Consider the following 27738-nt stretch of genomic DNA (forward strand, 5'->3'; position numbering starts at 1 on the left):
ACTACGCTAATTCGCAAGATAGCTTTTGAAAGGTGCTCAGGCCACTTTTAACAGCCAGATCTTGCCAGAGGCCTTCATCTTCATCAGTACTCCAAATTAAAATTTATTACTGAAAGTAATTATATGTAATTTCATATTAAATTAAAATGCAAAGCTAAATCCAGACAAGTATTAGTTTGACAATATAGGAAGAATACAAACGTATGTACATTATTATACAAATAGGTAGCTATAAAGATAAATACATGACATTGTTCATTGGAAGAACGGTGAGGATTCTGTAATAAGTGCTGACCTAACTGAAAATACAGGAGCTAGTTTCTCTGCTGCAAGCAAATTCTGCTTGGTAATACAGAAACGCCAGGAGAGGTGTCATGGCTCTGGGATCCTGAGATGCTAACCAAGGGATTATCTGCCAGCTCCATGCCAGGAGCAAGTGTGCCTGTGAAGTCGGAGTGCTAATTTTGCTACTCAGGATTTTGTTTTCTTTCCCAAAGGAACAGCTGTCTCAGCAGTCAATGAACAATTGATTCATCATGAATTGATGATTTTTCTAGAAGCAAAAGAGGAGAAACTTTATAGGTTTTGATTGAGTCCAATATACAATATTTCTTGTGTGAAGTGTAGCTTTAGCTTAGTTCTTTCTGCCTTCTTTTTCATGCAACCCACTTTAAGTCTTTGGGCACTATCAGAATATATTTATTTTATCAGAAAATATTTATTTCCCATTAAATCACTTGTTACATTAACCATTTATTAACTTGGGACAATGCAGCACAGTGATCCACTTCAAAAACTAAAAAAATCAATAAAATGGTTAATTAACACAGTTTTGCAGTAAAACACAAACCGTTTTAAGCCAGAAGCCCCAGAAAAGGTCTGAATTTATTCACTTACTTATAAATTGGGTTACTTAAGTGAACAGTAGCATTACATATTTTCTCTTTTTCTGTAGAACTGAGGACGCCTTAGAACAGACCATTTTGTGCTCAGAAACGTGTAGGAGACTACAATCTATATGATGTAATTTTAAAAGGCCAGTTTTGTAGGCTCAGTGAGAGTTCATGTTGCTCCTGTTGCCCTGAAAGTTACATCATTTATCAGCCACATTCATTAGGCTCTTGGTATCTCATCATAGATTCTTAAAATTGTACACCAACAATAAGGAACAAACTGAACTGGCAAGCAGTAACAGCTTCTTCTCTGTAATTTTGCCAGTTTTGCATATCATTTCTTACTTCCTTTAGGTTGTTAACTACTCTTGAAAAATGATAAAGGTTTAGGGGACAACTTGTATTGTACTTGTATTAAGACCCTAGAAACAGGAAACTGCTGACCTAGTCTTAGAAGATGTCCTGCATCTCAAATCCAAAGATATTCAAGCTAATTTTTACAATTGCCTATGAACAGTAGGTACTTTTCTCTTGCTTAATTTTTTAAAATGGATCAGATAACCTTCTAGACCTTATTTTTTTTAACAAAAATGATTGCACTCAGCAAAAATCTTACACCATTTACTCTAATGGGACCAGAATTTGGCCGTTCTATATGAATATAATTTGTATTCCCCATCAGAAGTGATTTTATAATGGCTTCCTTAACAAGATAATCCATCAAGGAACTGATGAAAACTGCACCTAGTAACCTACTTAACAGATCCAGTTTGACAACTATTACACATTAGTGCATGCCCTCAAAGCAGGGTGTAACTTAATATTAAATTAATATAGCAAACAAATTTGATAGGGGACCATAGTTGCTTGAGAAGGTTAAAGGTGATAACTCCAGAGTAGAGGAATTATTTGGCTTTGGAGTAATCCTGTCTTGTGATTGGAATGGAGAAAACACCTACTTGCTTACAAGGATAGTTCGATTATCAGATTCAAGTAAATGCCTAAATTTGTTTGCTAATGGTACTTAGAGCTGTGTGTTCATGAGGGACTTCCCCAAGATTTCATTTAATTTGGTTCATGAACAGGCATATGACAGTAGCTGTCCCTAGAGGAGATGTCATTCAAATTGGCATCTTCCAGTGCACTGATTGCCTGTTTTAAGTCGATCAGCTGAAGTTTTACAGGGAAAAGCCATTTTTCCAGTGGCTCTCTTTATTTTGAAATAAAAGATCCAGTTGCTACTGCGTGTTTCTGTTACTAGAATGGAACTGTGAGAAGTGAAATTTAGTATCTTGCAAAAGAGTAAATAGCAATAGCCATGGTCTCAATTCCAGTGAACAATTCACTACACATATTGTATTATTAATAGCCAGGAAAAAGCTGCACTTTTTCTGGATCATTTGAAATATTTTTTGTCTGACACAGCATTTTATCACAAGAAAATCTATTTTCCTGCAAGTGACTGGAATTTGAAAACTATTTCATAAGAAATGCTCAGAATTATTCTGCTTCTCATATATGTACTACTCACATTTAAGTATTGCCAAATATTTACAATACATTATGAAGTCATATCTGCATGATCTGTACCACCTTTGAATGCCTGGGTTTTTTAGAGAGTGAAAAGATAATGAAGTACAAATCAGATATTTCAAATTTACACCTACTTTTCAGGTTCAGTTACAGGAAGTTTTGGATCAGTGTGACTGTTGATGACCTTAGAGACACAAGTGAACCTCCCAGGGAACAGAGGAAATGCCAAAGTCTGTAAGTAAGATGGAATGGCTGTAGTGTGAAAATGCATGCTGGAGTTGGTCGGGGGGGTAGCCCACATTAGAGTACCTTTGTTCACAGGGCAGAAAAAAGCAGAATTTATTGGCAGATATGCAACTTCTATCAGCAACTTAATTCCTGACTTTTTTTAAATAACCCATCTTACCAAACAGCTAAGTAAACTATCTTAGGACACCTGACAGAATGAGTTGCATCTCTGTACAGGACTTTGCTTGAGTAGTTATGTCAGAGAAATTATGTTTTCTTGATTATTTTGTATCTTATATTTTAGCTGATAAAATCTTACTGTATAACCCTGACTCTTAATTTCACTGCTGTGAATTACCTAATCTTGGAGTTCACTATTAGTGTACAGTAATATAGTGTAGACTATTACTGAAGTATCCCTTTAAACTTATTTTGCTTATAAAGTTCACTTCATGCTTTGCCTTCACTACAAAGAATACAGCAAAATATCTGTAGCAGACATCTTTCTTTAAAAGAGTAACAACTTTTACCAGCAGTGTGTTTTTTGGTTTGGTTTGGGATACTATTGCTTGTATTTTTTAAAAATTCATTAAGTGAAATGAACTGTGCTGATCAAATTACTTTCATGCTGAGGTAACAGCTGATGGTTTTGAGCATAGGATCAAAACCATCATCACTTGGAAGCAAACCCAGTTTTAGCTCTCAACCATTTTTGCACTGTCAGCAGATTTCCATGTTAAAATTAATAAAGTGCTCAAATCTCTTTCTGTTACAACAGTGAAAAATTTGGTGAGAGTAACATGCAAGACGAAGTCAGATGTTGGACCTGCAGGATGCTAACTTGGTAGCAACCATTTTGGTGTAGCCTGGCTATCTAGTCATAAGGTGGAGTATCTCTACAGCTGGAATGGTATGATAGCATGGCTGGACATTTTGGGGGAAAACCAGCTGGAAGTGTGGTTACTGTTGACCCAAAGGTGAGCAACAACATCTGCTAATGCTAAACAAAACTCTGAGTCCCATAAGCTATAGTGGAAATTACAGTCTCGCAAGTACAGCTTGAATTGAGAGCAGTGGATGTTGTCTGCCTTGACTTCAGCAAGGCTTTCAACACTGTCTCCCACAACATTCTCCTAGGGAAGCTCAGGAAGTGTAGGCTAAAAGAGTGGACAGTGAGGTGGATTGAGAACTGGCTGAATGGCAGAGCTCAGAGGGTTGTCATCAGCGGTGCTGTCTAGTTGGAGGCTGGTAACTAGTGGTGTCCCCCAGGGGTCAGTACTGGGCCCAGTCTTGTTCAACTTCTTCATCAATGACCTGGATGAAGGGACAGAGTGTACCCTCAGCAGGTTTGGTGATGACACAAAACCCGGAGGAGTGGCCTATACACCAGAAGGCTGTGCTGCCATTCAGCATGACCTGGACAGGCTGGAGAGTTGGGCAGAGAGAAACCTGGTGAAATTCAACAAGGGCAAGAGCAGGGTCCTGCACCTGGGGAGGAACAACCCCATGCACCAGTACAGGCTCCGGGCTGACCTGCTGGAGAGCAGCTCTGTGGAGAGGGATGTGGGTGTCCAAGTTGACCATGAGCCAGCAGTGTGCCCTGGCTGCCAAGAAGGCCAATGGGATCCTGGGGTGCATTAAGAGTGTGGCCAGTAGGTCGAGGGAGGTTCTCCCCCTCTACACTGCCCTGGTGAGGGGATGTGGAGTACTGCGTCCAGTTCTGGGCTCCCCAGTTCAAGCAAGATGAGGAGCTACTGGAAAGAGTCTAGTGGAGGGCTACAAAGATGATTAGGGGAGTGGAGCATCTCTCCCACAAGGAAAGGCTGAGGGAGCTGGGCTTGTTTAGCCTGAAGCAGAGAAGGCTGAGAGGGGACCTTATAAATGCCTATAAATCTCAAGGGTGGGTGTCAGGAGGATGGGGCCAGACTCTTTTCAGTGGTGCCCAGCAACAGGACAAGGGACAACAGGCACAAAATGAAGCATGGGAAGTTCCAGCTGAACATGAGGAAGAACTTCTTTGAGGGCGATGGAACACTGGAACAGGCTGCCCAGGGAGGTTGTGGATTCTCCTTCTCTGGAGATATTCAAGACCCGCCTGGACGTGGTCGTGTGCAGCCTGCTGTAGGTGACCCTGCTTCGGCAGGAGGGTTGGACTACGTGACCCACAGAGGTCCCTTCCAATCCCTACCATTCTGTGATTCTGTAATTGATTGGCTTTTAGGCAGGTTCCATCCGGAATAATGTATTCCACGGGATTTCAGCAGGAAGGTAACCATGTGAAGCTGTAGCCTACTTCAGGTAGGCCTTTCTGGTATTCTGATGAGCTGTCTTGAGCATCTCTATGCTAGATTGCAAATCTGTGGTACAGATGGATAATCCTGACTGATTTTTTTAGTGTTGGGAGTGGGATGGGAATACGTCATGCTTTTATAGCCTTGTTAGCCAACGTTAAAATATTTGCAAAACTTAGTCAATATTATCAAGGGAGACATAAACATGAATAGTGTCAAGTGTCAGCAGAGAAAGACACATTGCCTTTTGGAGACGCCCGAGATCTGGATGTTTTTATCCTCCTGCTATGTGACTAGATAAATGCTTGTTGTATGACTGAAATGTAGTTCATAGAATAATGAACATCTGGAGGTCATGTAGGCCAAGCTTCATCTCCTTGGGGGTATCAGTGTGAAGATTTTTTTTCCCTTATCTAATTGGAATCTCCCATGTCGAAGCTTGTGTCTGTTGTTTGTAGGTCTCCTGCTGTGTACCTCTGAGAAGTCTGGCTTCATGTTTTCTACACCCTCCCTTTAGAGTTCAGCAAGGTTATCTTTCCCTTACCATTTCTTCTAAGGCTGACCCAAACCTGCTCACTCAGCTTCTCCTTGTACTTCATGTGCCTCAACCCCTTCATCACCTTGGTAGTCCTCGGCTGGATCTGCTCCCCTATGTCAACGTATTTCTTGTATAGGGGAGTCGAAAATTGAATACAGTTGCAGTTTCACAACTACCAAACAGAAGGGAAGAAACATCTCCCTTGATCTGCTGGCCGCACTCTTGCTAATACACCTCTTGCTCACATGATGAGACTCAATTAAGGTATGCAGTACAGGTGTCTCAAATGTCTTCAGACAGACATGCAAAATAATCCTTTTTCGCTTATTCTTAGAGCAAAATACAAAATTAGTGCTGTAATTCTCCACAGTATAAATCCTGTGAACTTAAACAATAATATATTTATATAAAATCTTGCACTTCATTGCTGCTCTTACACTTTTGAAAAACTGAAGCAGTAAAGGAGCTGATAATATCCTAGGTTTATGTAATGCTTCTTTTCTTTATTATCATTACTTTGCAAGCGTCTCAAACATGCTCAAACAGGTGATGTATGTTTTCTCTGTCAGCTCTCCTCCCTAACTAAATAATTTACTTTCTAATGTAATAAATGTGGGGCGTGTGCTTCCCAGGATGGATGCTTGAATCTAACATTCCATCAGGCAAGCTTTGATTATAGGGTTTAATTATGAATCTACAAGGCGGACCTGCCACAATGCCCTCATGAAAATAGTATATTAGTTATCTTGAGGTAAATCTCAAAAAACACAGTCTAAAAATGTACTGAATTTGTAACTCCTTTTTGTTCAACAGATCATGATTTAACAGTTCTCATTTCGAGATGAAATTGGGTATTTCCAAATGTGGGTGCCTAAATATATTAGGACATATATATGACATAACCTAAAAGAACTAATTTTCTGGAGTGTTCACTGTATGAAACCACTGTTAAGGTTAAAGGGATCTGAAAATAAGGAACCTTAAAGAAGGCTCTGCATGACCAACATTTTTGGAAGTCAGACCACTTCTGTGTAGATGCCTCTGTTTGAAAATATTGGCAGTGGACTTTAGGACATACTATTTCAAACAAATAAACCTGTCTCCATCATCAGTGCTAAGTTCTACATTGTGTTAAAAGTTACTACTGTTGATGAAAACAGGACAGATTTCACTCTCTGTATTAAAGTTGTGCATTAAAAACTGAAATTACTGTAGCAAACTTCAGTACTGTGGTATGGTAACTATTTTTAAAAATTACCACCAACTGCTGGGTGTACAAGAGATTTACTCAGCTGCTATTGAAGAACTACTATAGAATAATAGAAACTCTAGTGAATGTATGTTGCTTAAAAATACCATGTAATGTATGTACCATACTTGTACAAACAGGTTTTACTGAATATTTAGCAATTCCTGTAACACACCAGGCCAATGAGTATCATCCTGTCATCAAACTAACATAGATCTGACATCTCTTCTGGCCTGGAGGGACAATTGTTACAATTGCTCTTCATTACAATTTAAATTGCATATAGTACCACCAATGGAAAGAAGAGAGGCTTTGCCTTACTTCTTTTATCTTTGGAAGATCTGCAGTTATAAATTGAACCAGATTTCTCAAATGACTAAGCTCTTTTAATGAAAGTTCTCCTGTGTCTCTACTGTTCTGTTTTTTAATTTTGGCAGGAAGATGAATGTATTCATATTTTTCAGGCTATTTCTTGCCTCTAAGCTATAAAAGCATCTATGAGGCATTCTGTGACAAACTAGTCTTTGCTTTGACGGGATGCTTATTACAAAAGCAAGGAGTTTTGGCAGAGAAGAATTTAGAATAGTTTTTTTCCCCTTTTTATCAGGGAAGAAAGGAGGCATAAAATATTCACATTTATTTACATTCACGACTATTTAAATTTTATCTGATTCTTCTTCCAGATTGAAAGACTTCTGTTTCAAGCCAGGCAAGTTTTCCTACACAGACATTTCCAAAGAACCTTAAAGCATGTGTCATGACTCCCCCTTTTCCCTCCCATTTTTAAAAATATAAACAGACCATTTTTGGACGTTTGGTTTGAGATGTGTGCAAGAGATTGCCTTTGCTGAGCACCTCACTTCCGTAAATACTGGTGAATATAAAATGCATATGGTATAATGGATAATATTACTAAATAAGATCGTATCATACAGTAAAAATGACTGTACATAGAGAAGAAGAATACATACTCATTTTTAAGTGTCAACTTCAGCAACGGAACTCTGTTCCTGAATTTATGTCAGATGAGCTGAATATAAATTTGTAGTCTGAAGTTCTAGGACTGACTGTCATGCTAAATAAAAATATAACCACTATATGTATCAGTGTTAGAACCAGAGCAAAGAGGATGAAGGGCAGAGCAACACGTTCCAGGTTTTTTTCTTAACTGGCATAATGTAGTAAATGACTGATGGACAGTTGCACTAACTTCTTCGGAAACCTGAAGTTCTTCCCATATTTAGCATACTAAAAAATTTTTCTTCCTGTTCTAGTGCAGAAATTTTATGTATTTTATGAGAGTAACTTGCAGTGTAGAACCAAGAGTAAAGCCTGCATGAGATGCAGAGCACTAAACTTTGGGCACCTAAGCAATTAGATGAGTCCACAATCTTAAGACATTCCCATTCCTTTTTGTGGAGGGAGAATTTGGGACCCATGAAAGACATCATCTGAGTGTAGCTGAGTAGAAAGCTGCTTAGGCATGCTACATGAGCAAAGAGGAGAATGCACAGGACAGAAATGGGTGCTTGTGGGCACTGGCCTTGGCATTGGCATCTCCTTCCAGGACTGTTAATGCATTTTGAAGTAGACAAACTTGGGTAAAGATCAATAGAGGTGTTGGGAGCCATGTCCAGGACTAGGATTTTTCCTTCACCACATCCAAAGGCACACTTTATTGCAATGGTATGACCAGCTCCTTCTGGCCCTGTGAATTTTGTATCGTTAGCTTCATGGCTGTGCAACTTTAATGGAAGACTTGAAGACTGCTTCTCCAGTCTGGAGCTAAGGCACTGTCTGGAAATACGGCTTTGAATCAAACCAAGGAGGACAACTGGCTTCCCAGTTGCTTAGTGTAGTCTCTAACCCCTACACTATTACGTAGAAAGTGCAGCACAGTTTTTGTCATATGTTTGAACCAAAACACTGACATCTGATCTGCTGTCTGATCTCAGTATTAGGTATGGTCTAAATTCAGAAAACGGGTAAGATCCCTCTAGGTACTTAGGCACAGGAAAAAGTAGTTCATGAACCCAAGTAAAAAAGATGGCGGCATCTGTAGGTCTAGACAGAAGTTAAACCTAAGCAGTCTAAAATTCTAGTAACAAATTTCAGGTGTGTGAATACTCAAGTAGCCTAGAATACTGTAGACTGCGTCGCTGAACTGAGAGACGGGTATTTCACTTGGCCTCACCTGAAATTCCTAAGCCTTTTTGTGGATCTGTGCCTATATTCACAGACACAGTCACTGGCAGGGAACAGGTCTTCAGAGTGGTGTCTTGGCATTCAAAGCACTGTGATTGTGGTAACTACACAGTCTGCTTTCAAGCAGCATTTGATTTTGGTCATTCACAGCCATGGTGCTTATAAAAATATTATTCTGATCTCTCCCCCTCCTCTCCATTTTCCTCTGAAACTGATAAATATTATATCATGTTCTCTGTTATCTGTCATAGAGCACAAAATTATCTCAAAGCAACACCAGATTTGATATCTGTAAATCTCAAATATTGTTTTCCTTTGTCTAGTTAGAAAATCGTTTCGTATACAAGAAATAATCTAACACTGAGGTAAACTTTATGATGAAATCATAACACTGTTTTAGTATGCTGCAAATGCTCTTTTAGAATAACTTGCACTGACTCATGGAAGATCTTTTGTGGATGACCGGTTCCTCATAAAACTCTGGTAAGTAGGTCCCAGCTGGAACACGAGCAGCACTGCACACTTCTTCCTGATGATGCAGTACATCAAACAGATCCCCTGGACGCGCCCTGTGACAGGCTCAGTATCTGCCTGGTGGTGGTCACGGAGCCAAAATTGTGGGAACCGATGTTGCCGATCAGAGTCAGTGTGAAAAAGGGTATGTAAATACAAGAAGAATACATAACTAAGAAAGTTTGCTGGTGCGTAAGTGTCTTACGATTTCACAGCTTAATTCCTATTTAAATTCTTGCATTGTAAGTGGGTGATTTTTTCCATCCGGTACAGTTATAGATCTTCCCTTATAGGCTTTCTCCTGTGGCAGCTGCATACTGAGTCTCTGTCATCAGGCTGAGGTACAATTTCCATTCCATCCCGTATTTCAGGTTTGCTGGCTTGGCGTTTGGCATATTTCTGAAATATGTAAACAACATTTAAGAATGCTATAAACACCAACGTATAATTCATGAAACAGAATTTTCCTCCTCCCTTCCACTCACAAGCTTGCCTTTATCCAGGCTCCTTATGTCATTGTTTACAACCTGTTTACAAGGTGTCTTTATAACACACCTACTAATAGGCTACAATGCATCTGAAAACCTCCTTTAATGTTTTTCCCCATCCTATTATTAATGGTAATTCAAATATTGTCATTATTTGTGCCTCTAACCACTTTATGCAGATAATGCTGTCATTTTTGTACACTGAACAGTTCCAAACTTTGTGTCGACCTGTGGCTGCTAAAGCCGAGATCTAACTCTGCACAGCAAAACAGGAAAAAGAAATTAGTACTTCCAGAGAGCAGAAACTTCTTTCACTAGAGATCTGCATCTCCTGTGGAAGCAATAACTATTTCGCCTGCTTCTCCCCTTACCACTCTATTAGCCATACTTCTGGAATTTCTTTTCCATGTATTCATTGCTTTGTAATACAGCAGCGTAGCTTGTGAAGGGGTAAGTATGAAGGGAAAAGGCAAGAAAGTTGTGTATAGGTTATCTCCTCGCCTAATAGAAACCACATACCAAGTGACACTGGAAACAGGTCTGACTGTGGGGATGGGGGCAAAAAAAATTAAAATATCTGATTCTGCAAAACAACTATTATGTCAGGTTGCCTCTTCAGTGATGAAGCAAGCTTTAGAAAAGCTCTTCACGCTGATCTCCTGTGAATAACACGAACCATGTCTGCTACTGATGAAAGTAAGGACTGAATATGACATTTGTAGCATTGGTAGCAGCAGCAGCTGGGGAAAAGTAATAAACTGATCTATGGTACTAACCTGGAGCACTTTATAATAGTAGCAGTAAAGCCTGTGAGGCTGAAGCAGTTCTCTTGCCATTAATTGTCCTACTTTAGCAATTTTTCTTGCCTCTTCATCGTTTTCCTTGAAAATTGAGATGAAACGAACGAATAACAACGCAATCAGTGAGTTACTCAAAGCCTGGCTGGCATTAGAAGTTTTATTAAAAAGGCTATTCCAATCTGCAGCTTTATGTGCAATTACTCGTAGACTGCAAAGGCATACTTTAAATTGCAGATTTTTTTAAAAGACTGGATTGCTTTTATGGTCACAACTGGTACCTGAGGGCTATCAATAACAACTTTCATGGATAATTGTACAGTTTTGAAAACTCAGTTGATTACTGCTCTACTGTTTTGTCCAAGCCACAAGCCTCTTCCAAACTGGGTCTGACATCTCCCACACATACTTAGTTTTACAGAAGATAAAGCCACAGCCGTTGTCCTCTCCTATGCAATGCAATTCAATGTCTTCCTTTTAAAAATAACTCTGCTTGAATTCATATACTTACTGTCACATTTTTTAGGTCTGTATTTCAGAAGTTTTAGTATTCTCATCTGATTCTTTATGAAGAACTACAGTACTCTCAGAACAGAAACTTTTTCTATGTGTTTTAACCTAATAGCTAAACTTAAAGCACAAGTGGTGTTTTCAACCACACAACTGTATTGGTTTGTTTGGTTACAGAATCCCAGCTTCTGATTCTGAGCATGTTACAGAGCAGCAATTTTTCTGTTAATTTGAACAGAACATGCGATGACTTCTGTTCTAGTCAGGACCTAAAAAAAGCAATAGAATTAATTAGGCACTATCTAGGATTCTGGGCATTTCTTTGAAAATTACCTGCATTAGTCAGCATACTAAGGCTCTGACTCCTGAAACACTTCTGCACATATCTAGAATGAATTAAGTATTTCCCTGAATAGAGATGGTTACTTGAATGAAGGCCTTCCCATCTTATACTAACAGCAAAATGTACTTCCTTTATCCCAGGATCTCAATAGAGTTCATGCAAAATATGTATGTGGAAATACAAAACGAAGAGAGTATTAAGCTAAATTGGTTTACATGTTTGTTTATAACTTTGAATTAGTAATGGAACTTACCTTAGCCCATTTTATTTTCTCTAGCAAGTCCTCTAAGTTTCTCTTAACTGGAACATAATGTTTCCAAGGTTTTAATCCAATATAAAAGTGTTCATAGTAATGGGAATCTTGCTTCAATACTAGGCTGTCACCCAGCAAGAGGTATGGAAACCTGTAAGCTGCTACGGTCCCGTCTACATTCACTTGGTATTTGTACTACAACATGAAGATGGAGGGAAAAAAGGTGAAATGCTTTGAATCGGAACAGGAACGCTGACTGTATAAAAGATCATTTTCACTGGTAAGAAGTAATTGTGTTTATGAATTCTCATCTTCAAACCTGTCTAGTGTTAAGCAGGTGTAGTTTCATGGTGTTCTGGGTAACATAATGGAAAAAGGATTTGTTTTCAACCCAAGAGTGACAGTCAAGAACCTGTGTGTCACATGGACTGCCTGATGGGTATGCTATTAAAGTGTCTTAGGACAGAGCAAGGGGTAGAGCTGGGAAGGAAATAAAACTAATCTATACTTAAATTCAGAAAGAGGAAATTTATTCTGTCTTAAAATTGTATTATTATGTAGAATAACCTGAAACATGTATTATTATATAAAATAATCTGAAACATACTAAAAGTAACAATGAATGTACTGCTCTTGGCTGCTACAGCATTTCTGATATATTAATCTCTGGAACAGAACTTCAGTTGCCATATATTATAATTGCTTTTTACAGGACTCTGTCCCCTTTACTTTTTATACCTCTGTTGCAGTGGAATTTGTATGTTAAGGTGCAACAAAAACACCCATCTATTTTTCTAACTTGTTATTACAAGGACTCTTTCTGACATCCATAATGTACTTGCAATGGACACAAGTTGTGTCCACTGTTTTCATATTTACCCCAAATAAAAGAAACCCTGATGGTGAGAAATCAAATTTCTGATTCTACTTAAAAAATCTATTTAAAAAAAAAAATCTCCAAGAACTCTCTTTAAGGGACACCACAAGAAAAGTGTAGTGGCTTTCTTTAGAATTTTCCTATGACTTTGATTACACATTGTCTATCTACCCCGCACAGACCAGTGTTCCCAGTGTAGCACAATTGTTTTGTTTACTGAATGGAATTAGCAAAAGTAAACCTCGTCTTTTCAGCCGGTAAGAACTGGACAGGAAAATTAATCCAAGACTGTAATTTGCTTGCTACCTTAAAGAAGTCAAAGAAGCCCATCAGCTGAACCTTTCCCAGCTCTTTTTCTTTTTCTCTGAAGAAGAAATATCCTGTTATTCCAGCATCTAGTAGTTCTGGATTTTCCTTGGATAACTTGACAAGATGGAGACGTTCTTCTCGGCTGTCTCGACCTCTAAATAAAGCTCGCTCAGTTTTGTTTTCCCAGAATGGGCCTATGAGCATTGAGTGATAAGGTAAAAGCAAACAGTAATGAAATGTTCATGGTATGTTTAGTGCAAATAAGGAACCTGCTATGACAGTGGCATTACACTCAGAGGCATGGTAGAACAGGCATGATTTCTTGTAGTGAATCCATAATCACTTATTAATCACAGCGTTTAAACTCCCAGTTCTGCCTTGAATTTTGGGATGAGAAACTGAGCCACTTATAAAAGGAAAATCAGAGAATTGCTTTTCCACTCAACAATTTTATATTTAAATAACTTGAAATATATTGAAACCTACATAAGGAATTTAATCAAATTATGCTAAGTAAAATACTAATAATTAAAGTAACTATCCATCCATAAAGCCTGCCACAATAACCCAAATTTCTTTACTAAAATCCACTTCTGTTATCCAGCAATTTAGTTAGGTCTTTGAGGAATCACTTAACTATTACTTCAAAAGGAAAAAAAAATAGCTATACTGTGTCCTCAAGATACTTAGCAAGAGCCTGAAAGACTTCATCTCTGCTTACTGCCTGCTTTTAAAAACATTAAATATATCCTTCCTCATCCGTCTGCTGGAAACTTCCTGAAAGGACCTACTAAAGTGGAGCAGGCTCTTATCATCTCCTAACCGGAAAAGCAGCTGTATTAAATTAGTAAACACAGAGTGCTTTGAACTGATAATTAAAATATTTAATTTAGAAACTAGAGAAACTGTGAACTGATCAAACAGAAATACGTCCTCACTCAAGTTTTACTTCTTAGGTATGCCATGTGTCTGATCCCTAAGTACTCATGAATTTCCTGGGGGGGAGGAAGACACCCGTCAGTAAAACTGACTCTTCCTTCACAGCTAGAAAAACAATTAATAAGATCCCATTCTGAGGTATTTTTTTTTTACACAGACCGTATTTTCTTACTTGAAAGAGGTTACAGCTTACTTCTTTCGTGATTCAAACTAATTTTTATGTAAACAGAACACTGGGCCACATCACTGTCACGAAAAGGATTACTATTTGATTAGAAGTAACATGATTCAAGTCCTTCACTGAGGAGAAAGGCCTTTCAATTGTATTTACTCTTCTTTTGACAGGTCACAGTAGTTATCTTCTGGATACCTTTAAGTTAAAATTCACCATTATTGCAAACAGGACTTCTCATATTTTGGCTCTAAATCCATATTAAACACCTGCTTAGCAGCACTGTTGAAAGTGTTTGCAATCTGTAAAGACTAACCTGCTTGTATTAAGAGACCTCCTAAGGCACTTGTGAACTGAAGACTTTAACATATTATTTGAATGCAACTTGCTAATTTGATGGAATTCACAAATTCTCTTTTGAAATCCATGATCTCTAATTTACCTGTATTTCCTTGAATAGAAAGGAGATCATTGGTGACACCACGCAGGGTTTCTAGAGTTGAGTGTGTTACATCATACGTTGGAAGGACTATATCTCTTGAATCCACAGAGCCACACCATGAAATGACAGGTATAGGACCAGGTGTATCATTAGCTTTCCGATACTCAACTGGCCAATCTCCAACATTGAGATAAAACTCCACATCAGGAAGACGAACCTAAATGTACACCCAAGAAAGGATAACAACACAAAGAGAGCAGCTGTTTGTCACTCTTACATGTATTCCTCAGTTCTCTTATGTCGTGCAGAATCAATAAACCTACCAGATGATACAGATTTAGCTGAGCTTAAGGTATGAATTTCAAGTTTCTGCACCGCAACCAAGTATGAAAGGAACACTCACAGAGGCAAGGAAAAGGATTGCAGAGTCTGGCCTTAGCCCCTGCAGCTTTCCCAGCAATTTCATTACTGTGAAGGTCAAACCCCACACGTTAGTTACAGCCTGATCCTTAAAGGTAAACTGTCATCTTGATGAAAAAACAAAAGACAAATCTTACTTCAGGAATTCTAAATCTGAAGATACAACAACAAATGCAGTATTGACATATCAGAACATGACTTCTTAGTCTTAAATGATTGAAACTGATACCTTTCTTGCCAGCGACAGGAACATTTCATCAGAGAACATTTTGAAGTCCGTATACTTCCCTAAGGAACGACGGTAGACATGATTATTGAGGATAGTGTAATGAACAATAGCACCTCTTGTTTGACTGAACTTTGTTGGGATTTCCTTAAGCATTCGCTGAAGGTCGATGGTGGGAAAAGAAATGAAGTCCTTTGTAATCTGAGGTTCTTGGGATGGACAAGACATAAGGTTCTGCCAGATCTCAGGGTCTTCTTCAGGACAGTCACAATACTCATGATAAACTGGTCCTGCAGAAAACAAAGCACTGAGAGTCTATATTTGTGATTCTACAGCAACCATAATTCCCCAAACACATGAGTGTACAGGTGTAGACATTACAGTGGCTTGACATTGTTGATTCCAACTTTTCTTAAGTTTTTCTGGGAAATCCTCCTCCTTGTAACATTTCTGGGGTTTAGCAGTGTAACTGAAAAAACAGCAACATTCTTCTCTTTTCAGAAATCAAAATACTACGTTTTTTTTGTTATCAGGGTAAAATTCATCTGCAAAATGAAGCTCCATTATTGTGCTACCTGTCAACCACGTAAAGCATTCAGAATTGTTCTAACTCTCCGTAACTACCAAAGCTCAGGTATTACAGTTTCAATTTAAGCTTAATTCAGAACTTTGATACAGTAGTCTTTACCTCTGGCATAAGGTGTTTGATTTTATGTATAATCAACAGTTTTTTCTGTCCTTTTGAAGCAGAGAGCTTAGGTATAAGCAAGAGTCTCTTAGAGTGTGAATAAAGAGCCCTTATTTCATGGACTTCTAAGCAAAACAGGTTCTGTCCTGTGTCACAGTTTCATGGCTGCTGGCGAATGTGCCCCAGCAAACTACCTTGAGGACTCAGGACAGTTTTATTTCAGTTTGAAGCTTCAAAGTTTGTGTTTAGGAAATTTTACTAAAAGAACCCATGACTGAATTCTGGTTAGAAGAAGTAGCCATGAACTGAAACAAGACTCTCCAGAGAAGTAACTTTATATTCCAACCCCTACTATTCTGTGATTCTGTGATTAACTTTTTCTTTGCTAAACAGCTGTCCATTTGGGAGCAAGAGAAGGAAGTTAAAGAAGCAGATCTGCAACGAGAGAATAATTTGCCTTGCTTTCCCTGCTTTTAAATAGTTCTTCCGTAGTATAGACCTGCACTGAATTAAACTGGGCTAATGGAAAGAAAGTTAAATATTGTCTGGTTAAAAAACCATTGTCGTTATGAAGGACCACATGTTTTAGAAATCACAAACATTTGAATTCTAAAGTGTTGGGAACAACTCCTTGCTTTTGCAGGTAATATTTTCTACTTTAGACAAAAATAACACAATGTTCAAGTGAATAGCTGCTTGAAAACAGTAAAAATAGAGGCATTGCTCCCTTATTCCCTACCAAATTTGAAAAGATCTGCTTCCTTTGGCAAGAGGGAAGAGGAGATGTCCAGACACATCACCTTAATGTCCATCATCTACATGCCTATGCATCTAGGTCCTGTAACTTGGCAACGTATAGAGATTGGCACTGCCTACTTCTCTGTATAAGGAGAATGTTTGCGAGGAGACTGCATGAACAAGGGCAAACGAGCCTCTTATATTCTACCTCTAGCAGTAAATTAGTCCATAGCATTTCTGTAGCTATCATTGTACATTACATTAAATGAAAAAAATACCCTTACCTTTCAAAATATAAGGAGATTGCGCTACATGCTGCTCACCATAAAGTATCTCAATTTGTAACCCTTTTCTGACACTCCCGTACATCCGATACCGCATAAGAAATGTGCCATCATTTCTATCCAAAGGGCGAGGGGTGTAAATTCTGGTGACTTCTTTTGGAGAGAGTGCTTTAATTACCACTTTAAACTGTGTTCTTCCTGAAAAGAGGAAAACAAAACCATATAAAAGCACTTTAAGCTATAAGAATCACATATATGAAATAAAGGTGAGAGCAAACTCTACTGGATTATGTCCATGGAATTCAATTTAATCACATACCTGAAAAATGGAAAACCTGTATACGGAGATTAAAAGTTAAATAATGATTACAACATAGAAGGAAAAGCTAACAGTATTTTGAAGCAAATATTAGGTTTAATATTAAGTTTTCAAGTTAGTGCTCTGAGGAACAATCATTTCCTCTAGAGTAAGAGAGATAGGAAACCAAGTCAAAATGACAGGGAAAAAGAATACTTGCCAGCTTGTGGAAAGGCAGTTGCAGCATGCAGGACTCAGATACAAATTGTTCACCTTTGGGCTGCAGCTGACTGTCTTGCAAAATTAAAGTCCCAGCTACTGAAAAGCAGGGATAAGAGAATGGTAATAGAGATGTTTCCTGGGTATCTGTCTGACCTGTGCTCAAAGATCACCAGCATTTCACCATTAAAGCACCGTGGTATTTTAAGTGGGCATGGAATATTTTGTGGACAACATGAGTATGCATAAACACAAATCTGTTTTCCCTTATCTCTGTCACAAATGGTCATTGTCGACTTTATTCTTCAAAAAAGAGGGGGACAGATTATTCTCAAAATGTTATAGTCTAACCACTGCAAACCAAACAAATCTAAGGAATGTTACCACAAAATAGTGTTCAGAAAGAAATGAAACTGGAAAAATCCAGATAAAATCAAGATGCTACTAAAGTCTGAATGTGTTCCAACAGCACTAAAAGATTAAGATATTACTTATTGCAATTCATAGCTTTATATACTTTACATCCATAAGACAGTGATAATGCACTAACGTGGTATGTAAGTACAAGAGTCGTTTAACAGTCAATCTTGTCTTCCTTAGAGCTCTGCATCTTGAAACTGGATTCAACTCAATTACTGTGCAAGAGCCTCCAAATTAAATTAGGCAGAAACATTATTTCAGATGTGTATTTCCTGACAACAGATGCCATGCTTCTCCACAGAGAGAACAGTCACCCTGAGTAACTCAGATTCTTCCAGATATTGCTGTCAGAGTGGATCTCCCTATAAACATATGGTCAATGTCTGCGAGGAGAAGAATCTGTCAAAACTGAACACACCCTCTCTTCTGCTTTGTTTTCAAACGTAAGAATATAAAATGTAGATTATTTGTAATGAACCCTCAGTTTTGTCATTATTCAAAGTCCATGCTAGCTGAAGATCATAGAATCAGATAATGGTTTGGGCTGGAAGGGACCTTATAGATCATCCCGTTCCACCCCCCCTGCCATGGGCAGGGACACCTTCCACTAGACCAGGTTGATCAAAGCCCTGTCCAGCCTGGCCTTGAACACTGCCAGGGAGGGGACATCCACAGCTTCTCTGGGCAGTCTGTGCCAGTGCCTCACCACCCTCAAAAATAAAGGATTTCTTCCTTATATCTAATCTAAATCTACGCTCTTTCAGCTTGAAGCCAATACCCCTTGTCCTATCACTACGTGTCCTCATAAAAAGTCCCTCTCCAGCTTTCTTGTAGATCCCCTTCAGGTACTGAAAGGCTGCTATAAGGTCTCCCCGCAGCCTTCTCTTCTCCAGGTTGAACAGCCCCAACTCTCTCAGCCTTCCCTCACAGCAGAGGTGCTCCAGCCCTCTGATCATTGTTGTGGCCTCCTCTGGCCCCGCTCCAACAGCTCCATGTCCTTCCTGTGCTGAGGTCTCCAGAGCTGGATACAGGACTCCAGTTGGGGTCTCACCAGAGAGGAGCGGAGGGGCAGAGTCCCCTCCCTTGACCTGCTGGCCATGCTGCTCTTGATGCAGCCCAGGACACGGTTGTCCTTCTGGGCTATGAGCGTGCACTGCCAGGTCATGTTGAGCTTCTCATCAACCAGCACCCCCAAGTGCTTCTCCTCAGGGCTGCTCTCAAACCATTCTCTGCCCAGCCTGTATTTGTGCTCGGGATTGCCCCGACCCATGTGCAGGACCTTGCACTTGGCCTTGCTGATCTTTATGAAATACCAAGAAGCCAGTCAGAATATCTTCGTCTGACAACATACTGAGCAAACGAAACAAAGTAAGTGTTCATTCCTTCTCAAAATGCCAGTGCGGCAAGCAGTGCTCCCACCAAGGAATGCAGAATATTATCTTTGGTAGCTAGCAGATGTATCATAAGAAGCCCTCATTTGACTAAGTATCAGTCCAGAATGATTTCCAGAAGTGCACTTCTGACTTCTGAGAAGCAGAGGAATGTTAAGGTTGCTCCAGATACAGGTACTTCCTTTTCAGAGGAATGATGAGTGGACACCTTCCTGCTTGCTTAGGTGGTAGGCTGAAGACACATCAGCTGAACAGTTATGCAGTGTGACATTTCCTTGGGCAAGTACGAGTATAGCTCAAGCAATGCTAAGACTTAAACTCCAGAATAATTTCTATAAATTGGTATATTGGTTTAGATCTAAGCCTGTCACAGCTTTGGATATCTACAGCTTGGATCTATGTGAATAGAATTGATTCAGATTGGCTCCCTATTTGGGAGCTCCTCAACTTGTTTTGGTGCATCTGCAAGCAGAGTCATCATCAGAGAACAGACAGAACAGTATAGTTTTGCCCTCTCCATGTATTTTTGACATCCAGCTACTGACTACCTTTCAAGATGACATAAAGTAGAACTACACTGATAACGTGTTAATGGTACACTGATAATGTATTAATGGCTGTATGACCACAGGCAATTTATTGACCTTTAAACCAAAGAAAGGTCTGCTCAGTATTTTGCATCTTGCTGTCACTAGCAGAGAAGCGCAAGATAGAAAGAAATTACAGAGGAATACTTTTGAACTTACACTCTCCCCCTTCTAGAAATCTGCAACAAAAGGACTTGAAAAATCACAACTCGTACACACATAGTTTTAATGGCCTTCAGTGGATGTTTTCCATGACTGCTTAATCCCCCATTTGAACATTCTGCTATTTGTCGTATGAAAAGCATCCTAAGGCAGTTCTTTTTCCAAAATGTGATTACATGTTACAGAGAAGACACTTGTTTTAAAACTTCTTCTGTCTGATAACACAAGAATTACAGGCATTAAAGGAAGTTCTGGGAAACAATGAATTATAGTTCTCCATTTGTTTTCTTCTCCTTGAATCAGCCTGAATCCTGTAACTAGTTTCAAAACTGTCCGTGAGTCAGATATCCAGAACTATTCAGAGAGCAGTCAGGTTCTTTCTAAACATATCCTTCAGTTCTTCTTCAGTCTGTACAAGATCATGTTGATGATAACATGATGCACTTGATAACAGATACATGATGGAGTAACACAGGATAGAGAACCACAGAACTGTTGAGTTTGGAATGGACCTCTTGAGATCTTCTAGTCCAACACCGCTACTCAGAAAAGTCAGCCTGAGCACGCTGTCCAGGACTGTGTCCTGTTGAGTTTTGAGTATATTCACAAATGGAGACTCCACAATGTCTCTGGGTAATCTGCTCCAGTGTTTGACCACCCTCACAGAAAAAAAAAGCTTTTTTCTTGTGTTCAGACTGAATTTCACATGACTGCTTCCAGTCTTCAGAAACCTGTCTCATTTGTTGTAATCTTTCAAAGATAATCAAAAGTGACCTCGCAATGACATCAGCCAGCTCCCTGAGCACTCGTGGGTGCATGCCATCAGGCACCGCAGGCTTAGGTACGTCCAGATTTTTAAGTGTTCCCTAACCTGATCCTCTTCCACCAAGGATAGGTCTTCCTTGTGCCAGACTTGCCCTCTGGTCTCAGGGGCATAGGATTCCCGAAGGCTGGTCTTACCAGCAAAGACTAAGGCAAAGTACCTTGACCTTTTCTGTGTCATTTGTCACCAGGTCCCCTGCCCCATTCAGCAGCAGCCTGACATTTTCCCTATACTCCTTTTGCTGTTGATGTACTTGTAGAATCCTTTCTTGTTGCCCTTCATACCCCTCACCAGACACAACTCCACATGAACTTTTGCATTCCTAACCCCATCCCTGCACAATCAGGCAGCATCTCTATATTCCTCTTGGATCACCTGCCCCTGCTTCCACCTCCTGTACACTTCCTTCTTCTGTCTGCGTTTAGCCACAAGCTCCATGTTCATCCCCACAGGCCTCCTGCCATCTTTCTTTGATTTCCTGCTGGTAGGGATGGACCATTCTTGAGCTAGAAGAGACAAGCTTTGAATATCAGGCAGCTGAGAAGGCAACAGGGAAGAATGACTTCTTCAGAAGAAAAGGAGTATTTAAATTTTCGTTCTTCACAATGATCCTGACGGAATTAGACTTCTCTTGGATTTGAATTTCAGAGAAAATGAATAAATGCCAACTAAGATGACACCGCAGAAACTTGAGCCCCTGTGGTTAAGACTTGGGGACAGTTTCATTAAATGAGAAGGACAGCGTACCCAGGTCTTAGACATCTGGGACAGCATTTGATTAATTTCCTCTTGTGTGATCCATACTTTTAAGGCCAAAGTATCTGCTTTTTACTCTATCAGAGTGGAGAGACTTCAGAGATTTCAGAGACTCTGAAGACTGAATCTAGGGCCAGCACAAACATTAAGATGGTGTTAAGTCTTTTGAAAGGCTTGAGAAGAAAATGTCAGGGGGTTAGTTTCCTCATAAATGGTCTTTTGCATGAGGACAGTGTGGAGCTGTAGTCCAACTAAGAAGAAAGAAACATTTCTCCGAAGGTGAGCAACAATTTCTGTTCGTCATTCAAGTAAACACTACCAGAGGTCTTAATGCAGGAGTGAATCCCCTCCTTCTGAATTTGGCAAGATTCCAAGAATGACTCTCCCAAAGGAACAGACACCTCTGCCTTTAAGTGTTACTGCTGGTCACAACCACCTTCAACCTGCTTAAAAGCAACCGACTTAAGCCAGGTATCCTCTCCCTACAACTATTGCCTAGTATTATTTGGATGAAGCAGCCTTGAAATCCAGAGCATGTCATGAGGTAGGATCACAGAGAAGATAGTTTTCTGTAGGTATTATGTCTCTTTCTATCCATTTTATACAATAACATTTTAACTGTCTGAAGACAGACTAAAATACAAACACGGTCAAAGCGGGATACTTTAAGAAACCCAGATGCTAAAACTTCCTTTGTGCAGGGATTTCTTCTTCTGTATAGCTTGCAAAAGAGGTACTCCACGCATGGATGAGAGAGTGAAGAAATGCAGAGATGGAAAGGAAGTAAAGGTAACAAATTTACGCAAATTGCTAGAGAAGAACAAAAGACCCAGTCACCCAACTTCTGACATGTATGCGGTAGAGAAAGGAAAAGATCTAAAAAGAAGGTTTTATCCTTAACTGTTTTACTGAAATCGTTGCTGGTTATTTTCACAGATGGAAATTGGTGGCAATGGAGAGGCAGCTGAATAAAACCGGTTCACTCAGCAAAATGGGCTCCTGTGAAAAGCACGTCCTTTAACAGGGTTGAGTGTGAGGGCCTATGTCCAGGAACAAAGCAGTCCAGGTCGTGGTAGGAATTTGCCCGTGACCATCACAAAAGCCCAGGCGTCGTGGTCAACGAAAGACCTGAAGGGAGGTCCTGCAGGTACGAAGGTGAGCGTAACCGAGATGCACCCTCTTTAGCTGCACGGAAATGAGCGCTGGAAGAAGCACGACACTTCTCTTTGCAAGTGTTTGGTAAAACCTGCAGGAACACCTGGGAGGCCTTGACAACATCCGTTAGCAGAATATGTAGATCATCTGAAAATGAGTTAACAGATGCCTTTGTTGTCATCAGTTGTACATAAAGACGCAGTGGGCAATGGTTAAGCCAAGGGGAGAATCTACCAGAAAAGAAGGATAAGGGGATCCCTGTAAAAGTAAATTCTGCATTTTCAGCAGTGATTTTTTAATCTTTGGAATATTTTTTCTAGGAAAAGAGTGAATTATGCATCATTTGGCTTCTTCGTAACATGACAGGTCAAAGAGTTACAGCCTGTTGGTCAACGTCACTGTGTGGTGTGCAGTGGTGCACATTAATTCTGGCGATCAGACTCGACACTCAAAAAACTCACTGAGATTTAAAATCTACTAATTATCCTGTGTAAGTTTCATACTGGATACCAGTAAATACTGACCTACTTGACTGAAATTCTAATCCACACAAAACACAACTTAAAACTTAGGGCAAGTTTTACAAACAGGAAGCCTTAATGCAGCTCTCCCGCTCTGACGGCAGTATTCTTCCTTGTGCAACGGAGGTGATAATGTGGATTTATTTAGCTGGGGATATTTATTTATTTAGCAGGGGTATTTTGAGATGTATTTAGTTTATATGGGAAAGCAGTGCCTTAGTAACTATCATTAACTGCAATCTTCTTGACATTTTACAAATAGAATTTGAACATTTAAAAGCTTTTGAGAACTGAAATTTATAGCCCACGTCTATATGAGCACATTACACAGTGCTCACGCACTGGAATATGATCCCCTGTACCGCTAAATTGTTAAAGGATCCTTGGCACTCTCCTACCTAGCCAACAACTCTTCTCTGTCAGCAGCACGGACGTACCGCCTGGGCTTGGCGGCTACACAATGTCACGGCGTGAGCGGAGACCGCTCCAGGCCAGAGGGCATCAGGAGCTGGGAACACTCCCAGAGACACTGCATTTACGAATATAAATACAGACGTACATAAACACACGGAGGTCAAAAGCTCGGTCCTCAGTACCCACCTCCTATCAGTTTATCCTGGGGGATGTAACCTAACAGGAGAACCCAGCTGCGCTTCACACCCTCCTACCCTCACTGCACTCCAGCGCCAGGACGCGACAGCAGCCGGAGGCGGTCAGACCCGCAGCCCCGCGCTCCTGCCGGACTGCAGCCAGGCCCCGTACCGCACACGGCTGCTCTTCCATTTCACACCCAGCAGCCTCCGAGGGACGGGGCGCGGCGGGGCCGCGCGTACTTGGCAGGCGGCCCCGCTGCGCCCCCGACCCGCACAGCAGCCCCCGCCGCTGCTCCCCGCCCCCTTCCCGCGCCCGTACCTGGCGGGGAGCGGGAGAAGTTGCGCCCGGCCGCGCTGACCGCCTGGATGTAGAAGTACCGCACGGGCAGGGCGGGCCCCGCCTCCAGCCCGGGGCCCCACGCCAGGCTCCGCTCGGCGCTAACGGGGGCCTCCGCCTCCGCCGGCGGCAGCAGCAGCGGCGGCAGCGCGGCGCCCAGCAGCAGCGGCAGCAGCAGCCCGCGGCTCCCCATCGCCCCGCCGCGCCGCGCTGGCCGCGCCCGCTCGGCGCCGGGGGGCCGGGGCCTGCTCCGGGCCTGCGCGGCCCCGCGCCCCGCCGGCGGCCGCCGCCTGCTCCCCGCCCCGCCGCGGCCGGGCAGCGCCGGAGGGAGGCGCGCGGAGGGCCGCGCGGCTGAGGCGGGCGCTGCCTTCCCTCCTCCTCCGCCAACCCTCCCCGGCGGGACCCCGGCCCGCGGAGGGCAGGGCGGGCGCGGCCGTGCCGGGGAAACGGCCGAGCCGGGGAGACGGAGGAGAGCGGGAGCGGGGAGCGAGGAGCGGGCTGCGGGCAGGCGGGGGGACCCAGCGCCGCCGTGTCCTGAGGGGTTCCCTGAGGAGCGGGCGGGCTGCGCCTCACCCTCCGCCGGCACAGCCGCTGCCTGCGGGTCGGGTGCGGCTCGGCCGCGGCGGGGCAGCTGGCCTGGAATGTAAAAAAACCGTGTTTGTCTACAGCTTGTTGATCGCTACTGCCCGTGTCGGCTTAGGCACAGACAGAGACTGCTGCGAAAGGAGGAAAACACCACGGAAGTTAAAATTTCTCCTCGCTGTTGCTAGGCTCGCCTTTCCGACCCGTCGAGGGTCCGAGCCCAGTGCCCCATCCCAGCACCCCTGTCCCCGGCACCTTGTCCCAGCACCCCGACCCCAGCGCCCCATCTCAGCACCCCGTCCCAGCGCCGCTCGGCGTGCACGCACGGCCGGGAGCCGGGGAGCGCTGGTGGGGCTGCGGGTGAGGGCCCGCAGCCGGCATCCCTCATCGCGGCAGCGCTCGGTGATGGGGGAAGGCGGAGCATGATGGTGTTCTCTAGAAAAGGTAACAACGCGGTAATTTCATGGATGTAAAATGATGGAATGCAGGGAAACCGCCAATGATTTGTCTCCTGAGGTGGCTGTATCATCTCATCAGAAGCATTTGCTGCTGCTGCCAGGAGATATTGCCGGGTGTCAGTAGATGGGGGGGCTTACAAGGCTGCAGGGGAATTAAATCAAGCTTCCATGCAAGCCTGGATTTTCACATGCACAGCAATGAGAGCATGAATGAATGCTGCGTGGTTCTGAAGAACGTGAACTTCAAGTCTCTGTGCATACAGACCATGGAAAACAGGTTCCTTGAAAGTGGAATTATCAAGCCTGCTTTCCTCCTTGCTCTTGTCTTTAGTGCCCGAAACTCCCTCGCCTCAGATAACCAGAGATCTCCACCGACGTACCGTGTGTGATACTCCCAGCAGGCAAGGGAAGACATGTGCAGTGTTAATCTGGAGTTAGCTATGTTCTTTTTGGCCAGGTAGGACATCTCTGGCTGCTGCTCTCAGTGCAGAGACTGGCGAGGGCGACTTTCATAGAATCACAGAACCATTAAGGTTGGAAAAGACCTCTGAGATCATGAAGTCCAACCATCAACCCAAGACCTCTGCGCCAGTTGGGAGCACATCTGGAGAAGAAGATGGCTGGGAGCAGTCACCGTGGATTGACCAAGGGTCAACTATGCTTGGCCAACCCAAGTGCCTTTGGCGATAAACCGGCTCTGCGGAGGAGGGGAGAGCCCGGAATGTCGTTTACCTTAGATTTAGCAAAGACGTCACTGTCCCCCACAGTGCTCTTGTATCCAGGCTAGGATGTTGTGGTCTGGATGGAGAACAACCAGATGGGTAAAAACCCCTCAGGATGGCTGGCTGGGCTTCAAGGGGCTGGTTAATGGGTCGTCTCTGCCTGGTAGCCGGTGACAAAGGGAGCACCACTGGGACCTGGCCTGGGATGAGGCGATGGAGAGTTCCATCATCAGGTTTGCAACTGATGCCAAACAGGGGGACTAGTTGGTGTGCTCGAGGGCAGGGCTGCTATCCCCAGGGACCTGGGCAGGATGGAGGAACGGGCCATGGAATTCAGGAAAAAAAGTCCTGCACCTGGTTGCCAGGGAGCAGCGAGGGCGGGCTGCTCCCCAGGGAATGAGGTTGAGGAGCATGGCACCATGGCCAGCAGCAGGGCTCCACCAGACAAACAGCATCTGGGGCAGCCAAGAAGCCACGTCCCCAGCAGGCCTGCGGGGACAGGGCAGGGCTGAGGGCAGGCAGGGACGTCACTGCAGACCAGGATCAGGCCCCATGAGGGAAACCGGGGTCAGGCACAGCCCTGGGGTGGCTGCAGGGCCTGGGGACATCCCTGCAGGTGGGGCCGGACTCCGTGGGGCCTGTGGCTGGCCAGGCAGGGCTGAGGGGAGATGAAGATCAGCGTCCTACAGCATCGCTGGGGCAGGGACTGATGGCCCCAGGCTGGGCTGAAATGGTGTCCTGGGCCATGGGCAGGGTGGGGGGAGCTCTGGGGAGGGGGGTCCGGGTGCTCTTCGTGCCCTGTCCCTGGGAAGGAGACCTCTGCGCAGGTACGGGCTGGGACTGGCTGCTGGGAGCAGCTCTGTGGGAACGGCCCTGGGGGTCCTGGCAGGCAATGAGGGGGACCTGGGCCAGCAGCAAGTGCTGGCAGCAACAAGAGCCAACGGCAGCCTGGGCTGTATCAACAGGGGCAGAGCCAGAGGCCGAGGGGAGTCATCTCCCCCTCCACTCCGTACTTGCCAGACCACATCTAGATAGTGCATCCAGCTTTGGGCTCCCCAACCAACACAAGGCATCAATAAACTGGATCAAATTCAGAGGAGGCCACCAAGGTGGCGGGGCTGGAGCACTGACACTGTGAGGAGAGGCTGGGGGAGGTGGGCTTGTTCAGCCTGGAGCAGAGGTGGACCTTGCAGAAGCCCCCAGTACCCCTGGGGAGATCACTGAGGAGATGGCGCAGGGTGGAAGGAGGAGATGGACAACAGGCATAAGTTGAAAGAAGAGAGGCTCAGCCTGCAACACATTTTCCCCATGAGGACAGTCAGGCAGAGGCACAGGTTGCCCAGAGGGGCTGTCCAGTCTCCGTCCTTGAACGATTTCAAGACTGGACTGGATGATGCCCTGAGCAGCCCAGTCTGACCTCAGAGCTGACCTGCTGTGAGCAGGAGGACGGAGCAGAGACCTCCTGAGGTCCCTCCCAGCCTGAGCTATCCTGTGATGAAACCATGAGATTTCTGTCCCTTCTTTCAAATGTCACTGAGATGTTAGAAAGGTTGAAGGTCATCTGGGGACACGAGTGACCTAATGGGTGGGCAGCGATCTAGACAGAAACACCACCGTAGCTCATAAACCATATTTTGCTCTGAAACCAGGCTGAGGGACTGCGTCGCTGAACTCAGGCACCACACACACTGGCTGTAGTAATTAAGCTTGAAAGCCAGCGGTGAGTCTCACACACTGTCACACTGCACGTGGCAGCCGGGCTCCACTCAGGCCTAATT

The 27738-nt window shown here is 43.0% G+C and overlaps 1 protein-coding gene across 2 annotated transcripts in view; it reads right to left on the bottom strand.

The window, feature by feature from the left end:
* Nucleotides 1–261: 261 nt before the first annotated feature.
* Nucleotides 262–27738, bottom strand: part of POGLUT3 (protein O-glucosyltransferase 3) — a 64884-nt gene continuing 37407 nt past the window's right edge. Inside the window, exons 1-8 of one of the 2 annotated variants that reach the window (XM_075418476.1) lie at nucleotides 24181–24391; nucleotides 16937–17134; nucleotides 15230–15516; nucleotides 14581–14797; nucleotides 13025–13221; nucleotides 11842–12036; nucleotides 10715–10819; nucleotides 262–9849 (exon numbers count right to left, since the gene is read on the bottom strand). In XM_075418476.1, the coding sequence (XP_075274591.1) occupies nucleotides 9724–9849; nucleotides 10715–10819; nucleotides 11842–12036; nucleotides 13025–13221; nucleotides 14581–14797; nucleotides 15230–15516; nucleotides 16937–17134; nucleotides 24181–24391 (1536 nt within the window). In that variant the 3' untranslated portion in view covers nucleotides 262–9723. Of the gene's footprint in view, nucleotides 9850–10714; nucleotides 10820–11841; nucleotides 12037–13024; nucleotides 13222–14580; nucleotides 14798–15229; nucleotides 15517–16936; nucleotides 17135–24180; nucleotides 24392–27738 lie in introns of those variants that run through there. The other variant, XM_075418469.1, reaches the window with a different exon arrangement.

This window comes from Opisthocomus hoazin, chromosome 1 (assembly GCF_030867145.1).
Source record: "Opisthocomus hoazin isolate bOpiHoa1 chromosome 1, bOpiHoa1.hap1, whole genome shotgun sequence".
NCBI lineage: Eukaryota > Metazoa > Chordata > Aves > Opisthocomiformes > Opisthocomidae > Opisthocomus > Opisthocomus hoazin.